Source organism: Budorcas taxicolor, chromosome 21, assembly GCF_023091745.1.
Source record: "Budorcas taxicolor isolate Tak-1 chromosome 21, Takin1.1, whole genome shotgun sequence".
Classification (NCBI taxonomy): Eukaryota; Metazoa; Chordata; class Mammalia; order Artiodactyla; family Bovidae; genus Budorcas; species Budorcas taxicolor.
Window position 1 is genome coordinate 25,374,233 of NC_068930.1, and position 21,761 is coordinate 25,395,993.

Sequence of the window (21,761 nt, forward strand, 5' to 3'; positions counted from 1 at the left end):
TGCTTAAATACCTACTCTAGGGACTTCCCTGGTGATGTAGCAGTTAAGACTCCATACTTCCAATGCAGGGGCACAGGTTCAATCCCCGTTGGGGAACTAAGATCACACAAGCTGTGTGGCCTGGCCAAAAAGTTAAAAATTAAATAAAATCTGAAATTAATATAGAAAAAGAAATAAATACCTACTCTATGCCTAGTTCTTCCTATACATGATATGATCTCTATGACAGCCCTCCCAGTCAGATAGTGTTATTCCCACATTCCTGATGGAGAAGCTGAGATTTAGGTTCCACCCTGGGTCAGGAAGATCCCCTGGAGGAGGGCATGGCAACCCACTCAAGTATTCTTGCCTGGAAGATTCCATGAACAGAGGAGCTTGGGGGGGCCACAGTCCATGGGTCACAAAGAATCGGACACGACTGAAGCGACTTAGCATGCCTGGGGTGGTTTGAGCACACCCCTGTGGGAAGCCCCTCACCTCTCATCTTCTGCCTTCTCAGGTCAGAGCAGAAATCCTCACAACGTTTGCCCTCTGTGGATTCGCCAACTTCAGCTCCATTGGGATCATGCTGGGAGGCCTGAGTGAGTCCTAGAGGGGCCTCCCTGGCCTCCTATAGAGGATGGGGGTTGAGGGGGGCTGGTCTCCAGTTCTGGCTCTCAGATACCTACAACCTCCTAGGGATCTGTACACCTCAGTTCTCCTCTTGGTCTAAGGCAGAGTCTGAACAAGGAGGTCATGGAACTTCCTCCCAGCCCTGGAATTTCATGGCTTCTCTGCTGCTCAGCTGGCCCAGGAGGTCAGCACCTTGGCCTCGAACGGCAAGCCTGGCTCAGGGCCCTAGGGAGGGTCGGAAGGTACAGTGTTGGCTGCCCGGCTGAAGCTTTGACCTGCCAGTTTCCATACCCACACTGGGCAGACAGGCCCAGTGGGGCCTGGGGAGGAAGGCTCTATAGAACTACCAGCTTTTTACAAAAAACCTTTCCACCCTTCACAGTCCCCTGCCTGGTGGTGCAACCATCCCGTTTTATTGAAAAGGAAACAGTCGTGCAAAAGTGAAATGTGACCCGAGTCACTCAGCTATTAAGTGGCTGTTAACTGTCACTGTGTTAGTCATGCAGTTGTGTCCGACTCTTTGCAACCCCATGGACTGCAACCCATCAGGCTCCTCTGTCCATGGAGTTCTGGCAAGAATACTGGAGTGGGTTGCCATTCTCGTCTCCAGGGGATCTTCCCGACCCAGGGATGCAACCTGGGTCTCCTGCATTGCAGGCAGGAGATTCTTTACCATCTGAGCCACCAGGGAATAAGTGGCTGAAACTGTATTCAATCCTGGGCCTGCCTAATTCCAAACTCAATGTTCTTTGCCTACACCTGCCGCTGATGGCATGTGAGGAGGTGTGGAATGCTACCTAGTCAGGCCAAGGAGGACTCTCAGACTCAACAAGCATCAGAAGGACAGTGTCTGTTCCTCTGGCCCCCCATAAGAGGAAGGGGGGTGGTCAGCAGACGCAGCCAGAGGCACAGAGAGGAGGGAGAGGGGCCTACAGAGTCCTGGCCCTGAGCCCTCCTGTCTTCCTGCAGCCTCCATGGCTCCCCAGCGGAAGAGCGACTTCTCCCAGATCGTGCTCCGGGCGCTCTGCACGGGGGCCTGTGTGTCTCTGGTGAATGCCTGTGTGGCCGGTGAGTGCAGGCCTCGTGGGCTCAGGACTCAGTCCAGGGCCAGGCACTGGGGCCCCGGCCTCTCTGGCAGTCCTTGGGTGGCGTTGCGGGGGACAGAAAGGGGCTGGACCCTGCCCACTAGCTGCTTTCTCTGCACAGGGATCCTCTACATGCCCAGGGGCCCTGCAGTGGACTGTGTGTCCCTCCTGAACACCACCCTCAACAGCAGCAGCTTTGAGGTGTACCAGTGCTGCCACCAGGCTTTCCAGAGGTGAGTGCCGGGGCCAGGGGCCGGGGGGTGGGGTGCTGACAGTGATGGGGCGCAGAGGCCCGAGTACCTGGGGTGGGGGAGGCCTTTGGTACCAGAGCAAGGGGGTAGAAATGTTATGGCTGTGGTTGATGTAACCAAGGGAAGAAGAAGCGGGACTTGAGGACCAAACTTAGAAGAAGTTTGGACCAGAGGCATGGAGCAACTTCCCTGAAGTTGCTCAGCCTTTAGTGGTCAGCAGAGCCCAGGTCTGGAGCGCAGAGTACAGCTTTTGCTTCTTTTCAGCACCAGCCCGGAGTTCAGCCTACAGGCCCTGGACAACTGCTGTCGGTTCTATAATCACACGATCTGTGCGTAGCAGGGACAGAACGTCTCTGTGTCTTCTGGGCGTTATTCTCTCCCAAGAAGCAGAGCCGCCATCCTTCTCTCTCCAGGCCCCAGTATCCTGGGGGAAGCCACAGGGCTTAGACCACCTCAGACACAAATCAGGAAGGGTGACCAGGGACTGGGCGGAATGATGGATGCCCCCACCCTTCACCCCGTTTCTGCTCTCGCATTTCCTCCCTCCTCAAATATGAATGCTCAGGGTCGCCTCTGCCTCCACTCTCTTCTCTGTGCCCCCTGCCCTGGGTCTCCCCTGTTTGTGCTCCCCTTCTGCTCCGGGGCCCTTGGCCCTGGCATTTCAGCCACCTCTTTCCCTTCCCTTCTCTCTGGGCATGGGAATCGCGCTGTGGCTTAACCCCTGCCCCATGGCTTCTGGAGATGCTTTCCTCCACTTTCGTAGCCTTCCCTACTGCCCTCCCACACAGCACTTTCAGACTGGTGGCCTGTGTAGCACCGTCCCCCAAGGCAGGCAGAGGTTTCCATGATCCACTAGGTTTGGGAAACACTGGGCTAAATAAAGTTAGGGTTTTTTGTGTGTGTGTTTGTTTTTCTCACTGTGGACTCATCAGAGCTTGATGTGGATATGATAGGAGATGTTTTCCAAATTTGGCTGGAAGAGTCATTTTGATGGGAGTATCTTTTAGTTGAGGATCCCATGGGCAACAGTCTGGGAAATACCAGTTGATGTTCAGACTGCTTTACTCTACATAACTGTGGCCTTTGTGGATGTTTACCTGGTGCTACATGTCAGTGTGCGGTTCTCAGTGCGTCATACTTTGTAGCTCAATCCTTACCACAACTCTGTGAGGCAGGTACTGTTGTCATCCCTAGCTGAGGGACCAGAGTTCAGAGAGGTTAAGTAACTTGCCTGGAGTGGCTCAGCAGGGAAGAGGAAGGGGCAGGACTTGATCCCCAGCCATCCAGTTCCACCAGCTGTCGTGTCTGGTCTCTCCGCTGGGCTGCTAAGAGCTCGGTCATGTGACTCGCCCTGCGCCCTCTGCTTGCCTCTTCTCCCCAACCCCGTCCCTCTGCTCCAGCAGGTCAGGCATCTGATGTGTCTTCTGTGCCTCTGAGCTTTTGTTTCTGGAGTTCCTGTCACCCAGCATGTCCTGCCCTATGCTCCTTGCACTCTGTCCTCATTTCCCTAGCAGCTTTGGCTGCTGGGGCCTGCAGGGTGCCTGTCCCCACCCCATTGGCTATGGAGCCCTTGTCCCCTCACCCACCTCTGTTGGATAAGGCTCCCTGCTCTGTCAAGGATCTGGGCTCTACTGGGCACTGGTCTTCCTCCTTGTGACCCCCACGGGCTGGCCCTGGGTCCCTTCTGCAGGGCCCATGTCCTTGCTCTTAGCTCTGCACAGCAGAGTCAGTGGCCTGACTCCCATGCCCCAGGGCAAGGCTCTTCCTTGCTCCCTGCAGCCCCGACTCCCTTTGAGCTGTCACAGGAGGCCCTCCTGACTGGGTGTCCCAGCTGTCTCTTAGTATCTGGGCGCCACCCCCTCCCCAGCCTCCTTTCCTGGGCCACCTGTGCACACATCACCTGACCAGTCACATTCCCGGGAGAACTGTTGGCCCCTCAGAGACAGGACTCAGATGTTTCTGGGTCCTCATGGTGCTCAGCACAATGCTGGGCCTATGAAAAGTGGGGGTTTCCCAGGTGGAACTAGTGGTGAAGGACCCGCCTAACAACGCAGGAGACTTAAAGATATGCAAGTTCGATCCCTGGGTTGGGAAAATCTCCCTGGAGGAGGGCATGGCAACCCACTCCAGTATTCTTGCCTGGAGAATCCCATGGACAGAGGAGCCTGGCGGGCTGCAGTCCATGGGGTTGCCAAGAGTTGGACATGACTGAACCACTTAGCATGTATTGAGCACATATTGTGAAAGGTGTTAAATGAGTCTTTATGGAATGGAATTCACCCTCTGTCAGAGGTGCCAGCATGCATCCTGTGCTATACCTGTATGGGCTGCTTCCAGCTCAAGAGCTGTTCTGATCCAGGGGGCTCCTTGGCCATCTGAGCAGCGGACTCACCCTCTTCTCCACCCAACATGCTCCTTCCTCTTGCACCTGCAGAAGCTGGGAGTCCCTTGAGGGTGGGACCACAAAAATACACTGCTTAGAGGAGGCACCTGTGCTGGTACTAGCTGCTCGAGCCTCAGTTCAGTTCAGTTCAGTTCAGTCGCTCAGTTGTGTCCAACTCTTTGCGACCCCATGAACCGCAGCACGCCAGGCCTCCCTGTCCATCACCAACTCCCGGAGTTCACCCAAACTCATGTCCATCAAGTCGGTGATGCCATCCAGCCATCTCATCCTCTGTCATCCCCTTCTCTTCCTGTCCCCAATCCCTCCCAGCATCAGGGTCTTTTCCAATGAGTCAGCTCTTCGCATGAGGTGGCCAAAGAACTGGAGTTTCAGCTTTAGTATCATTCCTTCCAAAGAACACCCAGGACTGATCTCCTTTAGGATGGACTGGTTGGATCTCCTTGCAGTCCAAGGGACTCTCAAGAGTCTTCTCCAACACCACAGTCCAAAAGCATCAATTCTTTGGTGCTCAGCTTTCTTTAAATTTCAACTCTCAAATCCATACATGACCACTGGAAAAACCATAGCCTTGACTAGACGGACCTTTGTTGGCAAAGTAATGTCTCTGCTTTTTAGTGCCTGTGCCTAACTGCACCCTAAGCAGCAGCTTCTGGGTCAGGATTGGCTCGGATGCCTCCACTTACACCACCCACAGTCACGACAGGCATTGCTAATCAATCACAGCATTCCTTGCACTGAATCCAAAAAGGGCTTCAGGATCCGGACCAGCTCAGTACTGGACGAGCCAACCACCAAGTGATTCAAGGTGCCTTTACCAGACCCTAAGGACCCAAACTGATTTTGTGTCACTGGCCTGGAGAAGTGTCAGGTTTTGTGAAACACTAGAAATCAACAAGGACAAGGTGGCCAAGTGGTTAAGGCCGAGGGGTTAAACCGCTAGTCCATTGTGCTCTACGTGCATGAGTTCAAATTCCACCTCCGTCAGATGTGTGCTTTGGGGCTTCCCTGGTTACTCGGATGGTAAAGAATCTGCGTGCAATTCAGGAGACCTGGGTTCAATCCCTGGGTCAGGAAGATCCCCTGGAAGAGGGAATAGAACCCACTCCAGTATTCTTGCCTTGGAAATTCCACGGACAGAGGCTACTGTCCATGGGGTTGAAAAGAGCTGGAGATGGCTGAGTAACTAACACTTTCACTAGAAAATCAAAGGGAGTTGAAGCATAGAGGGATCTTTGCAAAGACTGAATCCTGTGAAAGTACTTTGTCCACTCCAGGATTGTATATTGCTTGTTTATTCAGTCAAGGAACGTGTATGAGTACTTGAGATCTTACTTGGCATGCTTGGGTTGCCATAACAAAGTACTGCAGATGGCACCACTTAAACAACAGAAATTCATTTTGTCACAGTTTTGGAGGCGAGAAGCCCAAGGTTAGGGTGCCTGCATGGTTGGCTTCTTTTTCTGGTTTATGGACACCACCCTCTAGCCGTGTCCTCATACAGCAAAGAGAGCAGCTCCCCGGTGTCTTTTAATAAAGGCCCTAATCTCGCCCATCAGGGGAGCACAGCTCTCATGACCTCATCTAACCTGGCTTACTTGCAAAGGTCCCCGTCTCCAAATACTGTCACACTGGGGGTTAGGGCTCCAACACAGGGATCTAGGGGCACACAGTTCAGTCTGTAACACCCACTGCATGCTGGACTGTGAGCTAGGTAGGCGGACAGCAGTGAAGCAGGCTGTGTGATGAGCTGAAGAGCTGTAAACTTCCTGCAAGTAAAGGATCCTCTGGGAAGGGAAGCCCCAGCAGAGCCTGGGTGGAGATGGCTTCTGAGGAGGAGTCCTTGATAGGAGGGAAGGGGAAAGTGACTCCATTGGGGCTGGGGGGGTGAGCACCCAAACGTGGCCTGGCCAATGGCATTTTTTGAGGTTCTTAGTATATTATAAAGTGAAAATAATGCCAGAATAGGATTATACAAATTGCCACTTAAATTTTTACATATTTTAACACAAAACACTGTAGTATCAGGTTATCTACAAGATAATGACAGGATTCTTTTTTTCTCCCAACTAAAGCCCAAGTTAATAATTTAAACAACCATTTCTATTTATACCAAATATTTGAAAGCACTGAATCCTAGTCACTAGACCACCAGGGATATATCAAATATTTGAACGTGCCTGTGTATTTTTACATAAATTCAGTTCAGTTCAGTTCATTTCAGTTGCTCAGTCGTGTCCGACTCTTTGCGACCCCATGAATCACAGCACCCCAGGCCTCCCTGTCCATCACCAACTCCCGGAGTTCACTCAGACTCATGTCCATCCAGTCAGTGATGCCATCCAGCCATCTCATCCTCTGTTGTCCCCTTCTCCTGCCTCCAATCCCTCCCAGCATCAGAGTCTTTTCCAATGAGTCAATTCTTCGCATGAGGTGGCCAAAGTACTGGAGTTTCAGCTTCAGCATCATTCCCTCCAAAGAAATCCCAGGGCTGATCTCCTTTAGGATGGACTGGTTGGATCTCCTTGCAGTCCAAGGGACTCTCAAGAGTCTTCTCCAACACCACAGTTCCAAAGCATCAATTCTTTGGTGCTCAGCTTTCTTCACAGTCCAACTCTCACATCCATACGTGACCACAGGAAAAACCATAGCCTTGACTAGACGGACCTTTGTGGGCAAAGTAATGTCTCTGCTTTTCAATATGCTATTTAGGTTGGTCATAACTTTTCTTCCAAGGAGTAAGCGTCTTTTAATTTCATGGCTGCAGTCACCATCTGCAGTGATTTTGGAGGCCCCCAAAATAAACTCTGACACTGTTTCCACTGTTTCCCCATCTATTTGCCATGAAGTGATGGGACCAGATGCCATCTTCGTTTTCTGAATGTTGGGCTTTAAGCCAACTTTTTCACTCTCCATTTTCACTTTCACTCTCCACTTCACTTTCATCTAGAGGCTTTCTAGTTTCTCTTCGCTTTCTGCCATAAGGGTGGTGTCATCTGCATATCTGAGGTTATTAGGTTTCTTGAAATATGCAGATTCTATGTTCTTCTATACTTGGTGTGATATCAATCCATATATAAGAAATATTTATAATTTTTTAAAAATTTATTTTATTGAAGTATAATTGATTTGCAACATGTTAGTTTCCCATGTTTAGCAAAGTGATTCAGTTATGTGTGTGTGTGTGCGTGTGTCTGTGTGTAGTTTGCATCTGCTAATCCCAGACTCCCAATCCATCCCGTCCCTATTACCCTTCCCCCTTGGCAACCACCAGTGTTCTCTCTCTCTGTGAGTCTGTCTCTGTTTCATAGATAAGTTCATTTGTGTCATATTTTAGATTCCATACATAAGTGGTATCATGTGGCATTCGTCTTTCTCTTTCTGACTTAGTTTGCTGAGTATGATAATCTCTAGGACCATCCACGTTGCTGCAAATGGCATTATTTGTTTTTTATGGCTGAGCAGTATTCTATCATATATATATGTATACACTGAACTGAACTTACATATGTATGCGCCACATTTTCTTTATCCACTAAACTGTTGATGTAAATTTAGGTTGTTGCCATGTCTTGGCTATTGTCAATAGTGCTGCTATTACATAGGTGGTTCAGACAGTAAAGGATCCGTCTGCAATGCAGGAGACACAGGTTCAATCCCTAGGTTGGGAAGATCCCCTGGAAAAGGGAATGGCTACCCACTCCAGTATTCTCGCCTGGAGAATTCCATGGATAGAGGAACCTGGTGAGCTACAGTCCATGGGGCTGCAAAGAGTCAGACACGACTGAACGACTAACGCTTTCACGAGCGTGGTGGGTACGTGTATCTTTTCGATTATAGTTTTGTCTGGGTACACCCAGGAGTAGAATTGCAGGGTCATACGGGAGCTCTATTTTTAGCTTTTTGTTTTTTGTTTTAGTTCTTTTGAGAGACCGCCATACTGTTTTCCATAGCAGTTGCACCAATTTATAATCCCCACCAACAATGTAAGAAGGCTCCCTTTTCCCCAGACTCTCTCCAGAATTTGCTGTTTGTAGGCTTTTTAACGATGGCCATTCTGACTGGTGCATGGTGGTACTTCATTGTAGTTTTGATTTGCATTTCTCTTAACAATTAGTGATACCGGGCGTCTTTTCACTTGCCTGTGGGCCATCTATTGATCATTTTAAACTCAGGTCTGGTGGGATGGCCTGGTCAGGTACTCCTCGTAGTCACGTAACTACATGAATGGCTGCATTTGGAGAGACCAGCAAGAGTTGACCCCGGAAGCCCTTTCAGGATCCGAGGCTCCTGCCCCGCTCCTGCCGCTCCCTGCCTGTGCCTGACCACGAGCGAAAGGAATTGAAAGGGCTCTGCTCATGGAAAGGCCTGGATGCCCAGAGCACGGTGAGAGCAGGCCTTTCCCAGGTGTGGCTGGCTGTGGCTGCCCATGGAGCTGACTGCAGATAGGCGCTGACCACAGCCAGGCTCAGAGCAGCAGAGTGCTGCCCACAGGGGCACCACAGAGGGACTGTCTTGCTTTGGGAGGGGGCAGTGACGACAGCATGCCCTGTAGGGAAGGTCACTGCCACGAGGTTGGGGGGTGGGGCCCATTGTGTGGGTGTCCAGGCCTCACATCTGGGATCAAGGGGCAAATGCAGGGTGGGTAAGGAGAAGGGGGCAGCCTGGAACACCAGAGGCTGCGTTAGGCCACACTCAGTCGGGTCCACTCTGTGCTGGAGATCATTTTCTGCCCCCCCATTTCATCCTGGACCAATCCTTGTATAAAGGACAATATAAGTGAATTACTGGGAAAATAATAATAATAAAGGCATCTTTATTACTTGATTCAATGAACATAAGATTACTGCTATGCAGTCACTATGAATGTCACTTTCAACATCTATACGTATGTTACTGCAGACCCCGAAGCAGATGTGGACCACAACAGTCCTTGGTGTGAATAACTCTGTCCTATAGCATTTTCTGTTCTTAATGAAACATGGGTTTGGGTGAACTCCGGGAGTTGGTGATGGACAGGGAAGCCTGCTGCTAAGTCGCTTCAGTCATGTCCGACTCTGTGCAAACCCATAGACGGCAGCCCACCAGGTTCTGCAGTCCCTGGGATTCTCCAGGCAAGAGCGCTGGAGTGGGTTGCCATTTCCTTCTCCAATGCATGAAAGTGAAAGTGAAGTCGCTCAGTCATGTCCCACTCTTAGCGACCCCCAGGACTGCAGCCTACCAGGCTCCTCCGTCCTTGGGATTTTCCAGGCAAGAATACTGGAGTGGGTTGCCATTGCCTTCTCCAACAGGGAGGCCCGGCGTGCTGCAATTCATGGGGTCACAAAGAGTCGGACACGACTGAGTGACTGAACTGATAGCATTTTCTGTTCTTAATGAAAACTCTTCAGAGCATTGTCTCCTCAGATGATTTGTCCTGCCTTTCAGACTCACTAAGGGGAACTGCAGAAAGGCCATGGGACTCTGGTTGGAATCCATGAAACCTGCCTTTCCTATGATAGCATGCATGTAAAATTTTAAGGACAAGAGAAGAATTCCAAACGATGTGTGCAAATGCTCCCCACTCAAGCACGGGAAGCGTTACTCCCCACCTCTTAAGGGTGGACTATGCTTAGTGATGTTCTTCCAAAGGGTGCAGTATGGAAGCAGGGAACAGGAAAGAAACTTTGCCGCAGAGAAGCCTGGTAAACACTTCCTTAGCCAGGTAGTCACAGTTAACCTCTTCAGTGGTAAGTTCAGTTGAGAACACGTACCTTTGATACGTTGTGTCGAGAAGGGTAATTCACCTCTGTGGTGCTCCTCTCCAAAGCTTATAACTAACCTCAGTCGCTAAGCGACCAACGCTTTGTGACCCCATGAACGGCAGCATGCCAGGCTTCCCTATCCTTCACTATCGTCCTGAGTTTGCCCAAACTCATGTCCGTTGAGTCGGTGATGCCATCCAACCATCTCATCCTCTGTCTCCCCCTTCTGCTTTTGCTTTCAATCTTTCCCAGCATCAGGGTCTTTTCCAATGAGTCGGCCCTTCGCATCAAGTGGCCAAATAATGGAGCTTCAGCTTTACCATCATTCCTTCCAATGAATATTCAGGGTTGATTTCCTTTAGGATTGACTGGTTTGATCTTGCTGTCCAAGGGACTCTCAAGAGTCTTCTCTAGCACCGCAATTTGAAAGCATCAATTCTTCAGCACTCAGCCTTCTTTATGGTCCAGCTTTTATGGTCCAACCCCAGTCTAACCATGAGAAAGGCATCAGACAAACTCAAATTGAGACATAGTCTACAGAATATTGATCCTCAATCATCCTCAAAAGGGGTGTCAATTAGAAGCAGGGAAGTTCTGAGAAACTGTCACAACCCCAAGAAGCCAAAGGAGACAAGATGACTCGATGTGTATCACAGTGGATTGAATTTTGTTCCCCGCAAAAGCTATGTCCAAATGCCAGCCCTCACTACCTGTGAATCTGACCTTCGTTGGAAGTAGGATTTTACAGATGTAATTAGGTTAAGAAGCTCAAGATGAGATTATCCTGGATTTAGTATGAGCCCTAAATTCAATGACTGAGTGTCTTTATAAAAGAAAGGAGAGGGGTGTTTGAAGTACACAGGCCCAAAGATGCACAAAGAAGGTTGTATAAAGATGGCCACAGAGATCAGCATCATGCTCCAAGATATAGCCCACCCCAAGCCAAGGAGCCCCTGGGGCCACTGGAAGCTGGAAGAGGCAGGAAGGGTTCTCCCCTAAAGGCTTCGGGGGGAGGGTACCCTGCACACTTAGGACTGCTAGCCTCCAGAACTCCAGAGAATACATTTCTGTTGTTTTCAGCCACTAAATTTGTGGTGATTTGTTCCAGAAACCCTAAGAGACTGATCCAGGTATCTTGCATGGGATCCTGGAATGGAAAAATTATATTAGGGAAAAACTCATGAAATCCAAATACAGTGTGGAGTATGTTAAAAACATTAATATTTCTCTATCAGTTGTGATAATCATAGTAACTGGGAGAGGAAACTGGGCAGGGGGATCTATAGGATTCACGGGAACTCTATACAGCCTTTCTATAAATCTAAAACTATTTTAAAATCAAAAAATTATTAAACTGCATGGGATGGGCTTTCCTGGTGGCTCAGTGGTAAAGAATCCACCGACCAGCGCAAGGAACACAAGTTCGATCCCTGGTCTGGGAAGATCCCACATGCCACAGAGCAGCTAAGCCCATGTGCCACAAATACCAAGCCAGAACTCTCGAGCCTGGGAGCCGCAGCTACTGAAGGCCCCTCATCCTAGGCCCCGTGCTGTGCAGCAAGAGCAGCCAGCACAATGAGAAACCCTTGCAGCTAGAGAGTAGCCCCCTCTGGCTGCATCTAGAGAAAAGGCCATGAAGTAACGAAGACCCAGCACAGCCAAATAAATAATAGCATGGGAAAATCCCTGCATGGACACAAATTTTTTTAACTTGTAATTCAGCCCAGCGGTAGCTCTGTCCTAGACAATGCTTGTTCCAGCTGGCAACCCATCAAGATCTGTGAGTCAATCAGTGAGCCCCATTTACTCTTTTTCCATTGATTCACCTCATGGTCCTGCTCTCACCTCTGCTGACCCCTCACTTTAATTCAAGCGCGTGCCTTCAGCTGAATATGAATTAGTCCTGGCCTTTTTACAACCACATAGAGAACATCATCTGCTTGAAATTACTAATGACTCAGAATTGGTGAGCCCTGAGTTTGGACAGGACTATTTGTATCATTTTGAGGCTGTCTGCCCCTCCCAACTTTTCTTACAATGTTTATACCCACAGCATGGATGGTCTCTGTCATCAGAGAGATTTTATGTTTGAATCATGAGACTCCACCCCATGACCACTGTAGACTGAATAAGGACTGAACACCTGACTCAAGAGAAGCAAGCCTATGGTCATGTCAATTGTCTCTCAGATTTTTGGGAAAGACCAAGCTAAAGGAAAAAAAAAAAAAAACGAGAAAAAAAGAAACAGCTCAGAGCTGAGTCATCACAGTGGACCTGGCTTGGAGCTGATTTCATCTCCACCCTTCCTGCAGCCTCATTGCTCAATTTTTCCTTGGATTCAGTGAGAGCTGAATTCTTTCCAAAATCCCCTCTAACCTGAGCTAATCAAGAAGGTTCCGTTTACTTTTCAATCAAGAGGATGCCGCCTCGGAGTACCACATTGTTCAGCTCCTCATTCCGCTTGAAATCAAGTGTTCATCGTCATCTTCTTGCCTACCATCCAAACAAGAATCTCACTACTTCTCCAGGCAACCCGTCTCATATTGGACAGCTCCACTTCTTTGAAAGTTCGTTTTGATTCTGCATCAGAAAGTTTTGCCATTCTGGGCTACTCCAAGTAACCCAGAATGAACAAGTCCAGCCATGTCTGTGTCTTTATTGTTCTCCCCCACCACCCAAAACCAAAGTACGTGCTCATTGGTTTTAAAAAATCACATTTTATAGAAACCTTATGGAAATGTTCTACTCTCCACAAAATAGCCCTCCAACTGTTCAAAGATGGCAACCATCCAGTCTTCTTTTCTGAGCTGGGAACCTTGAGTTCTTTCAGCTGTTACTCACATAGGACATAATAGTTTCAGAAGTTGCCCCAGACTTGATTCACAGCTGTTCTTCCCAGATGTACAGACAGTTCATGAGCAAGGTCAAGATTGAAGCCAGAACACAGGGTGGTAAATAAGATCTCACGGGTGTAACCAAGATGATGTGTTGGGGCAAAAGAGTGAATTTAGCCTTGGGAGGGTGTTTGAAAGAGGCAGACCTCTTAGGATGGAGGAGTGTTAAGAAGCTACATGCCTGCTTCAGAAATCCTCAAAGCTGGAAGCTTGTGTGTTGAGAGTAAAACGCCAAGAGGAGTTGTCATGGAGGGAGAGAATGGAAGGAAGTCCTGACCCAAATCACAAAGGGGACCAGAGCTAGGATATGAATGGAGTGGATGGGACCTTCTCTACTGGGACATCTATCAGGATCCCTACCTACCCTCCATCCAGGGTACAAGTTCCTAACTTGCCTGGGGGGTGATTTCCGTTCCAGAGGGGGAAGGGAGCTGCTGTTTTGGATCAAGTTTTGACAAAGACATGGAATGGTAATGTGGGGAGTAACTGCCCACAGAGACTTTGTGAGTGGAAGCGAAGGAGAAGCCGGCATATCCAGGCACTGATTCCACACTTGAAAATATAGCCATTCAGGAAGAAGTCAAAATGGAACTCTGGTTCTGCTATAGTAACATATCCCAATGAGAAAAGGAAGGCAGAGAGGGCAAAAGAAATCAGCATGGTTATAAACGAATATTTGGGCAAACCACGGGAAATGGTGAGGGACAGGGAGGCCTGGCACGCTGCAGTCCATGGGGTTGCAAAAAGTCAGGCAATACTTGGGGACTGAACAACAGCAAATGAATGTCAGGAACCTGGCTTACAAGAATTTCAAAATAATGGTCACCAAAATCTGACCAGAGAGCACCTGACCCAGCGTAGGAAAGATGGCCTACCTGCCGTCTGTACCTTGCTGACCACTGCCTTAGACAAGGGACACATCCTCCATGTCCCTGAAACATTTCACAATTTTGCTCCAAGCTTGCTGGAACACAGATTCGAAGGTGAGCCCCCTTAGGTCGTGGAGACAAAAGCAACAGGCCAGGGATGGGGCAGCCACCAGTTAGAAGGAACCTGAGCTCCAGAGGTCTTTGTAGAGCAAGATTGCCATTACAGTGCAAACTTTATGTGAGTGAAGAAGAATATGTATCTTGTACATGTCTTATTTGGGATCTGTCCTACACACCCTGCCACTGGACAAGAAGAGCAAGACAGGCAGAAAGAAAGAGCAGCTTTGCCTTTTCCCTGTGGGGTTCTTGATGAGCAAATGGGAAACAAGACCAAATGGGAGGAACTTCCCTGGTGGTCCACTGGGGGAAAAAGTTCAATCCCTGGTCTGGGAACCAAAATCCTGCATGAAAAAGTATACATAAAAAAAGAACTGGGAAACAACAAGTGAGAACCAGCCTCACCCCTTGATAGCGGGTTCTCTGACAGCCTGGGGCTGGTGGAGCCCGCTGGAGCCTGAAAGATGACCACTCCGTCTGATAAAGTCCAAGTCTGAAATAAACCACTCACTGGCCACCAAGGCCCGAAAGAAGAAAGTCAGAGTCTTGAAACTCATGGGAGAGGAAGTGGAGAGAGAGACACGGGGCCAAATTGCAAAGGTTTCCAATTCAGCATTTTGACAGGAGACCACCAGAGAGAAAGGAATGACGAAGGGTCATGGCAGGGTCGTACCAACTCTATGCCTCAGGCTTGGGAAAGCAGGCAGAGCGAAAGAGGCCGATCAGCTGTGTGGAACCGGTGAACCTACAGTTACCCGGCCAGCTAGTGAACGTGGCCTGACCCATAAAGCAGACTCAAGCCTATGGGACCTGTGTTTTTCCTCTTGGAGAGCAGCAGGATGGAGCTAGAAGAGCATTCCTCCCCCCAGCTCCCCTCCTGCCCACCGAGTGTTTCACGTGGTGTATAGAGCTTAAAGGCCTTCCCAGGTAGTGCTAGTGGGAAAGAACCCACCTGCCAGTGCAGGAGACAGAAGAGACATGGGTTCAATCCCTGATTCGGGAAGATCCCCTGGAGGAGGGCATGGCAACCCACTCCAGTATTCTTGCCTGGGAAATCCCGTGGACAGAGGAGCCTCGTGGATTACAGTCCATGGAGCTACAGAGACTTGTACATGACTGAGCGATGGAGCAGACACAAGATAGGCCATAAACAGAGCCTATGTGTCCGATTCTTTGCGACCCCATGGACTGTAGCCCGCCCAGCTCCTCTGTCCATGGGATTTCCCAGGCAAGAATACCGAAGTGGGTAGCCATCCCCTTCTCCAGGGGATCTTCCCCACCCAGAGATGGAGTCTTGGTCACCTGCTTTGCAGGTGGATTCTTTACCATCTGAGCTGCCGGGGAAGGCTTCTGAAGCCACTACTAACAGCCCACCTACTACATGTGGGCTGTTTCTGCTATTCAATGCCAGGTGACAAAGGACAAATTTTGCTTTCCCAAGCAAAACTGTTTTTCTTTCCAAGAAAAATTATTTAGGGATGAGATGGGAAACCTGCCTTGTGAACTAAAGATTGCTTTTATCTCCGGAAACTTGGTTTCTCAGTAAGATTCTTTTCTACTTTTAGAGGCGTTGCTTGTTTATATTCCAACCGATCTATTTTTTTCAAAGTCAATGCCTCCATTAGAGGAGAAATGAACTGTATCAAAGCCCACAACTTTCAAAGGATCTTTTCTTCCACAGTGACCCAGGGATAAGTATCTCTAATCTTCTTTGTTGGGACCTGGGGCAAGCTGGGTTTTACAGCGTCAGCTGTTCTGAGCCAGAATATGGCCAAATGCTGGAGGCTGGGTCCAGGGTCATCTTGGTAAGAACAGAACCCCAGGTGAGAAAATTTGGTGGCTGGAAGGGGAAAGGAGGTGATATCTGAAATGTTTCACCATTCAATGAATCCGTGGAATCTACGTAAGCTGGAATGAATTCTAGGAAGCTCAAGTCAGCAGCTTTCAACAGCCTGGTGGGTTTTACCCCTTACGAGGTGTGTCACAGTCATTCACTGTTGTTCAGTCGCTAAGCCGTGTCTGATGCTTTGCAACCCCTGGACTGCAGCACACCAGGTTTCCTTGTCTTCACTATCTCCCAGAGTTTGTTCGAACTCACGTCCATTGAGTCGATGATGCCATCTAGTGATCTCATCCTCTTGTCACCCCCTTCTCCTCCTGCCCTCAGTCTTTCCCAGGATCAGGGTCTTTTCCAATGAGTTGGCTCTTTGTATCGGGTAACCAAATATTGAAGCTTCAGTTTCAGCATGAGTCCTTCCAATGAATATTCAGGGTTGATTTCCTTTAGGATTGATTGGTTTGATCTCCTTGCCATCCAAAGGACTCTCAAGAGTCTTCTCTATTGGTTTTCTTATAATAGTGAAAGTACTGGAGTTTATGAACAATTTACCTTTTTAATAAAAAAAAATATATGTCAGAGCAGTATTTTACTCAGAGTTCATTTGATTGCAAGCCACAGAAAACAAACAGTTCTGGAGAAAAGGGGAGGATGGACTCTCTCACCAGGAAGTTGCAGGACAGCCCCAGGCAGCGGGTCCCAGGGGTGGTCCAGGATTCTCTCTGTGCCTTTCAGCCCCTGCTTTTTGCTGTGCTTGTGTCTTCCCGTGTACATGGTGACTTCCTGCTGTAGAACTGGCCTTCTCCATAAGACTGGGCTCCTGGCCATCGGAAAATCATGGATTCACATGGAAGCTTACATCCCCCCCTGACAGCTCTTTGGGGGAATAAAAAAAGAGGGCAAATCTCCAAGAGTGTGATTGATCCTCTGGGGTCAGGGGCCCTCCTCCAGGGCAGTCACTAAGGGCTGGAAGGTGGTGGGATGTGATCACTGGTCCAGCCTGGCGCTTTTCCCTACTCCCCGATCTGTCACTGTGACCCGGGAAGCAGAAGACGGCAGCTCCTCTTCGGACAGCATGGTTGGAGGCAGGGGGTTGAACAATTCCCCCAAAGAATGGGGGTGTTGTCCCCCGAAGAAAGGCAGCTATTCTTTCCATATGTCTGTAAAGATGTGCAAGGCTAGCACATCTTTAAAAAGTCTGAGAGGACTTCCCTGGTGGCCTAGTGGTGAAGAATCTGCCTGCCCGTGCACGGGGCATGGGTTTGATCCTGGCTCCAGGAAGCTCCTACATGCCAAGGGGCAACTAAGCCTGCGTGCCACGACTACTGAGCCCGCGTGCCCTAGGTCCCATGCTCCACAACAAGAGAGGCCACCACAGTGAGAAGCTGGCCCACCGCAACGAGAGAGTGGCCCCTGCTGCTGCAGCTAGAGAAAGCCTCACGCAGCAGTGAAGACCCAGCGCAGCCATTAATCGCTAGATGAAACATTTAAAAGTGTCTGAGATAACAGAACTAATGGAAATTTTGAAATAACCTGGGTAAAGGGGACTATCATCTTCTGAATGCTTATTATGGAACAAATTATTTGCATATGCCATCCTGTATAGTCCTAAAAACAAAAACCCCTAACTCTGTGAAGCAGATATTGTTTACCTTCATTTTACCAGCGAGGAAACTGAGCACAGAGGAGTGGCTTGCTCCAAGACACACTGCTCCATGGCTGAGCCAGTCTTTGAACTCAGTTCTGTTTGATTTTAACCCCAGACTCTTAACCATCATAATACTTTGGCTTCCTCATGAATCTACTCAATGAACCGATACATGTGTAAAAACATTAATACCTTATTCTTGTTCTGATTAATAGTATTGGACTTCTGCGGCAGTTTAAAAAGGTGGCTGCGAACTCCCTTTGAAAAGCCAGTCCATGTCCGCTCTCCTTTCATCCAGGCAGGCTTGTGACCACTTTGATCAGTAGAGTCTGGTGGAGACGATGCTATAGGACTTCTGAGGCTGGAGTAGGAATCAAAGATGCCTGGTTGCAGAGTGTTTGAAATAAGGGAAAGATGAAACTGAGGACTAGCCCGGAACAAACCAAGTAGCAAAGTAGTGGTTTTTCCCAATAGGGAAACTGTTGCGAAAATCCTTGGCTCCAGGCTGCAATCTCCCTTCCTCCACCAGGTGGCGTAGATGCATCGGTCGCTCCCTCCTCGCCGGTCCCCACAGCGCGGTGAAAGAACCGGTGGGTTCTGCGATACTGTGGATGACCCCACCCCAGCCTGGATCCTTGGTTCCAAAACTGCAGAGAGCAGAACCCCAGGAGGACCTGGGTAAGGCCGCTTTTGGGAACCTCCTCCTTCTTTGGGAGAAGGCAGAGCAGCTTCCCGGGTGACTCAGACAGTAAAGTTTCTGCCTGCCATAGTGTCTTGCCTGCAATGCGGGAAACAGGGGTTCGATCCCTGGTTTGGAAAGATACCCTGGAGAAGGAAATGGCGACCCATTCCAGTACTCTTGCCTGGAAAATTCCATGGATGGAGGAGCCTGGTAGGCTACAGTCCATGGGATCACAAAGAGTCGGATACGACTGCGTGACTTCACTTTCAGAGCCTCCAAAGGAGGGTAGACCTGAAACACAATTTTCCTGGCGGGGTCCACCGTCCCACTACAGGAGGGCTCAGTCTCCCCACTGGGAGCCCCTTCAGATGGCTCAGTTTCCGCTATCAATAGGGTTTCATCAGGGACATCGTCCACAGCCCTTCTGATGAAAAGCCGGAGAACCCTGGGTTTACTGCCTCCTTTCCTCAGTTCTTTTCATTCCATCCGAACCAGAGGACTCCACACGCATGATCTAACAAGTCTAGCAGTACCGGAAAAAGAGTCCACCTCCTGCCTGTGTGGGCCAATTATTTTCTTGTCTTTCTGATTTTGGTGGAGAATGCAAACACGGGAGATAAAAATTTTCCGAGGCATTGCAAACCTGAAAATGTCTCTATTCTATCATTATATTAGGTTACTAGTTGACAGGGCATAGGATTTCGTGGAAATCGTTTTCTCTTACAGCTTTGAAGACTTTATCCAGCTGTGTTCCGGTTGAGAAAGCTGATCCCATTAATTCTCATTTTTGATCACTTGTGTATTAATGACTTTTTCCTTTCTGGAAGCTTTTAGAATAATTTCCTTATCCTTGGTATTCTAACATCATAATGGATCTTTCCCCATTCTTTGTGCTGGAAATTAGGTGGGTCTTTTTTTCTTAACTTGATATATGATTGACTTTTAATATTATATGTTACAGTGTATAATATAGTGATTTACAATTTTTAAAGGCTATACTCTATAGTCCAGTTACAGTTATTATAAAGTGCTGTTTACTATGCTATATGATATATCCTTGTAGCTTATTTTATTTTTGGCTCTGCTGGGTCTTAATTGCCGTGCGGGCTCTACTCTAGTTGTGGCGAATGGGGGCTACTTTTTAATTGCAGTGCACAGACTTCTCATTGTGGTGGTTTCTCTTGTGGCTGAGCACAGACTCTAGGGCATGGGCTCAGTAGCTGTGGGGCATGGGATTAGTTGCTCCAAGGCATGTGGGGTCTTCCAGATCAGGGATGGAATCTGTGTCTCCTGCATTGGCAGGCGGACTCTTTATCGCTGGAAGCCCCTCATCGCTTATTTTATACCTAATATTTCTACCTCTTATTCCCCTTTCCTCTCTCCACTGGTAACCACTAGTTTGTTCTGTGTATCTGTTAGTCTGCTTTCTTGTTGTTGTTGTTATATTCACTAGTTTGCTTTATTTTTTAGATTCCACATATAAGTGAAATCATATAATATTTGTCATTCTCTGCCTGACTTATTTCACTCAGCATAATGCCCTCCAAGTCCATCCATTTTGCTGCAAATGGAAAAATCACATTCTTGTTGATGGCTGAGTAGTATTCCATTGTATACATACATATACCACCTTTTCTTTATCCATTCATCTATTGATATGGTCGTTTCCATATCTTGGCGATTGTAAATAAGGCTGCTATGAACACTGAGGGTGCATTTAGCTTTCCAGGGTGGCCCTTTCAGTCTGTGAACTTGTGTCACTGAACTCTGGGAAGTTTTTTTAATCATGGAATTCTCTAGGCAAGAATATCCTTCTCCAGGGATTCCTTTCGTTATGATTTCTTGGAACAATTATTTGACTGTTGGACTTTCTGGATTTATCTTCTACTTTACTTCTGTGGTCTCTTTGTGATTTTTGTTTGCTTTCTTGCAATTGTCCCTTAAGCTTATCTTCCAACTTCTCTCTCAATATTTTTCCTGCTGCCATAATTTTAATTTTCAAATGCTTCTTCCTTATGATTAAGTTTTGTTTTTAGTGTCTTTTTTCTGTTTCGTGGGTGTAATGTCATCCCCTACGTGTCTGAGGATGTTAATCATTTGAAGGCATTTTCCTCTGTCCCGTCGGTGTTGTCTCTGAGCTCTCCACTTGTTTTTTCCTTAACTCCTGTCTTCTATACTGGATGCTTTCTTCACATGTCTGGTAACCCATTGTTCTTCATCCTATATTGCTTTTCCTTTCTTCCTTTCTTCACTGTGCTCTGCAGCTTGCAGGATCTTAGTTCCCCAACCAGGGATCAAACCCATGCCTTCCGCAGTGGAAGTGAGGAGGCCTGGCAGTGCTTACATGTCAGTACTTACAGATCACGGGCCTGGGGCCCTTGTGTTTCTCTAGGGAAGAATGTTCCAGTGTCCTGCCTGAGGTGTATCCATCGGGCAGAGAGAATTCTGAGAGTGGGGTGGCACAAAGTGGGAGGACTTAATCTCTCAATCCCTCTTTTGAAATACAGAGCCTTGGGGTTTCCCTGGCAGTCCAGTGGCTAAGACTACGCCTTCCAAGGCAGGGGGTGCAGTTTCCCTGGTCAGGAGCTAAGATCCCACATGCCTTGTGGCCAAAAAGCTGAAGCATGAAACAGAAGCACTATTGTAACAAATTCAGTGAAGACTTTAAAAATGGTGCCCATTAAAAAAAATCCTTTAAATAAATAAAGAAAACACAGAGCCGCATCCCTTCCACTGTGCCTGTTTCCTGTGTGTGTGTGTCAGAGGCTGGGGCATCCTTGGGGCTGCGTGGAGCGGGCCAGTGGGTTGGGGATCCCACTTCCAACCCTGCCTCTGGCCCCACCTCCACTTCTACCTTCCGCCAGAACAGGTGCCTCCGAGTCTTCGCGGTCCTGCCTTCTCAGCTCTGCTACCTCCTTCCTCTGCTTTTCACCTTCCAAAACGTCAACCTTTCCTCCCCTCGTTGTTGCTGCTCCCGTCCTCTGCGTCCTTCCTGTTTCACCAGTGTCTTGTTTCTCTTCTGTCTTTTTAGTGGGGCTTTGAGAACAGCTGAATGCATGTGCTCCATCGTCCATGTTTAGCCGGCAGACTGGAGTCTACCCTGCAGGAGCAGAAGGGCAGGGTGAAGTGAGAGAATGGTCTCCGGAGCCAGGCACATCTATGGCTGAGCTCTGGCTCCTTGTTTCCATACCCCTGTGCGACCTTGGGCAAGATGGTCAGCCTCTCTGAGCCTCGGATTGCTTATCAGTAAAATGAGCCAAAAATGACCTGTTAACTCACAGAGGTGTTGATGAGGCCAGATTTTCACCCCAGGCCTATTGGAGGACAAGGCCACACTCTGAGCCATCACACCGGCCTGCTTCCCTAGAGAATGGCACAAGTCAGAGAGGGGCTTCTTGTGTCTTCGGGATGAAGACACACGGAACAGAACAACCCCCAAGCTGCCTTAACACTGTTAGTGGGATAAAAATATGTATTTTTAAAAATTGTGAATGGCCTGTATAAGAGAAAAAGGTCTTTAACAAATTGAAATGACAAAATTAATCTATTATCGCTCCAAATTGCATGTTGGTTAGCGAGTTCACAGCAATGCCAGATCCCATATAAACCTTGTGTTCCCAT

General features: G+C 48.5%; 1 protein-coding gene across 2 annotated transcripts in view; it reads left to right on the forward strand.

Moving 5' to 3' along the window:
- SLC28A1 (solute carrier family 28 member 1) overlaps positions 1-21,222 on the forward strand; it is a 78,668-nt gene extending 57,446 nt beyond the window's left edge. The window contains exons 15-19 of one of the 2 annotated variants that reach the window (XM_052659717.1): positions 500-581; positions 1,582-1,680; positions 1,819-1,930; positions 17,988-18,136; positions 21,172-21,222. In XM_052659717.1, coding sequence (XP_052515677.1) covers positions 500-581; positions 1,582-1,680; positions 1,819-1,930; positions 17,988-18,136; positions 21,172-21,182 — 453 coding nt within the window. In that variant the 3' untranslated portion in view covers positions 21,183-21,222. Of the gene's footprint in view, positions 1-499; positions 582-1,581; positions 1,681-1,818; positions 1,931-2,212; positions 2,826-17,987; positions 18,137-21,171 lie in introns of those variants that run through there. The other variant, XM_052659718.1, reaches the window with a different exon arrangement.
- Positions 21,223-21,761: the final 539 nt, after the last annotated feature.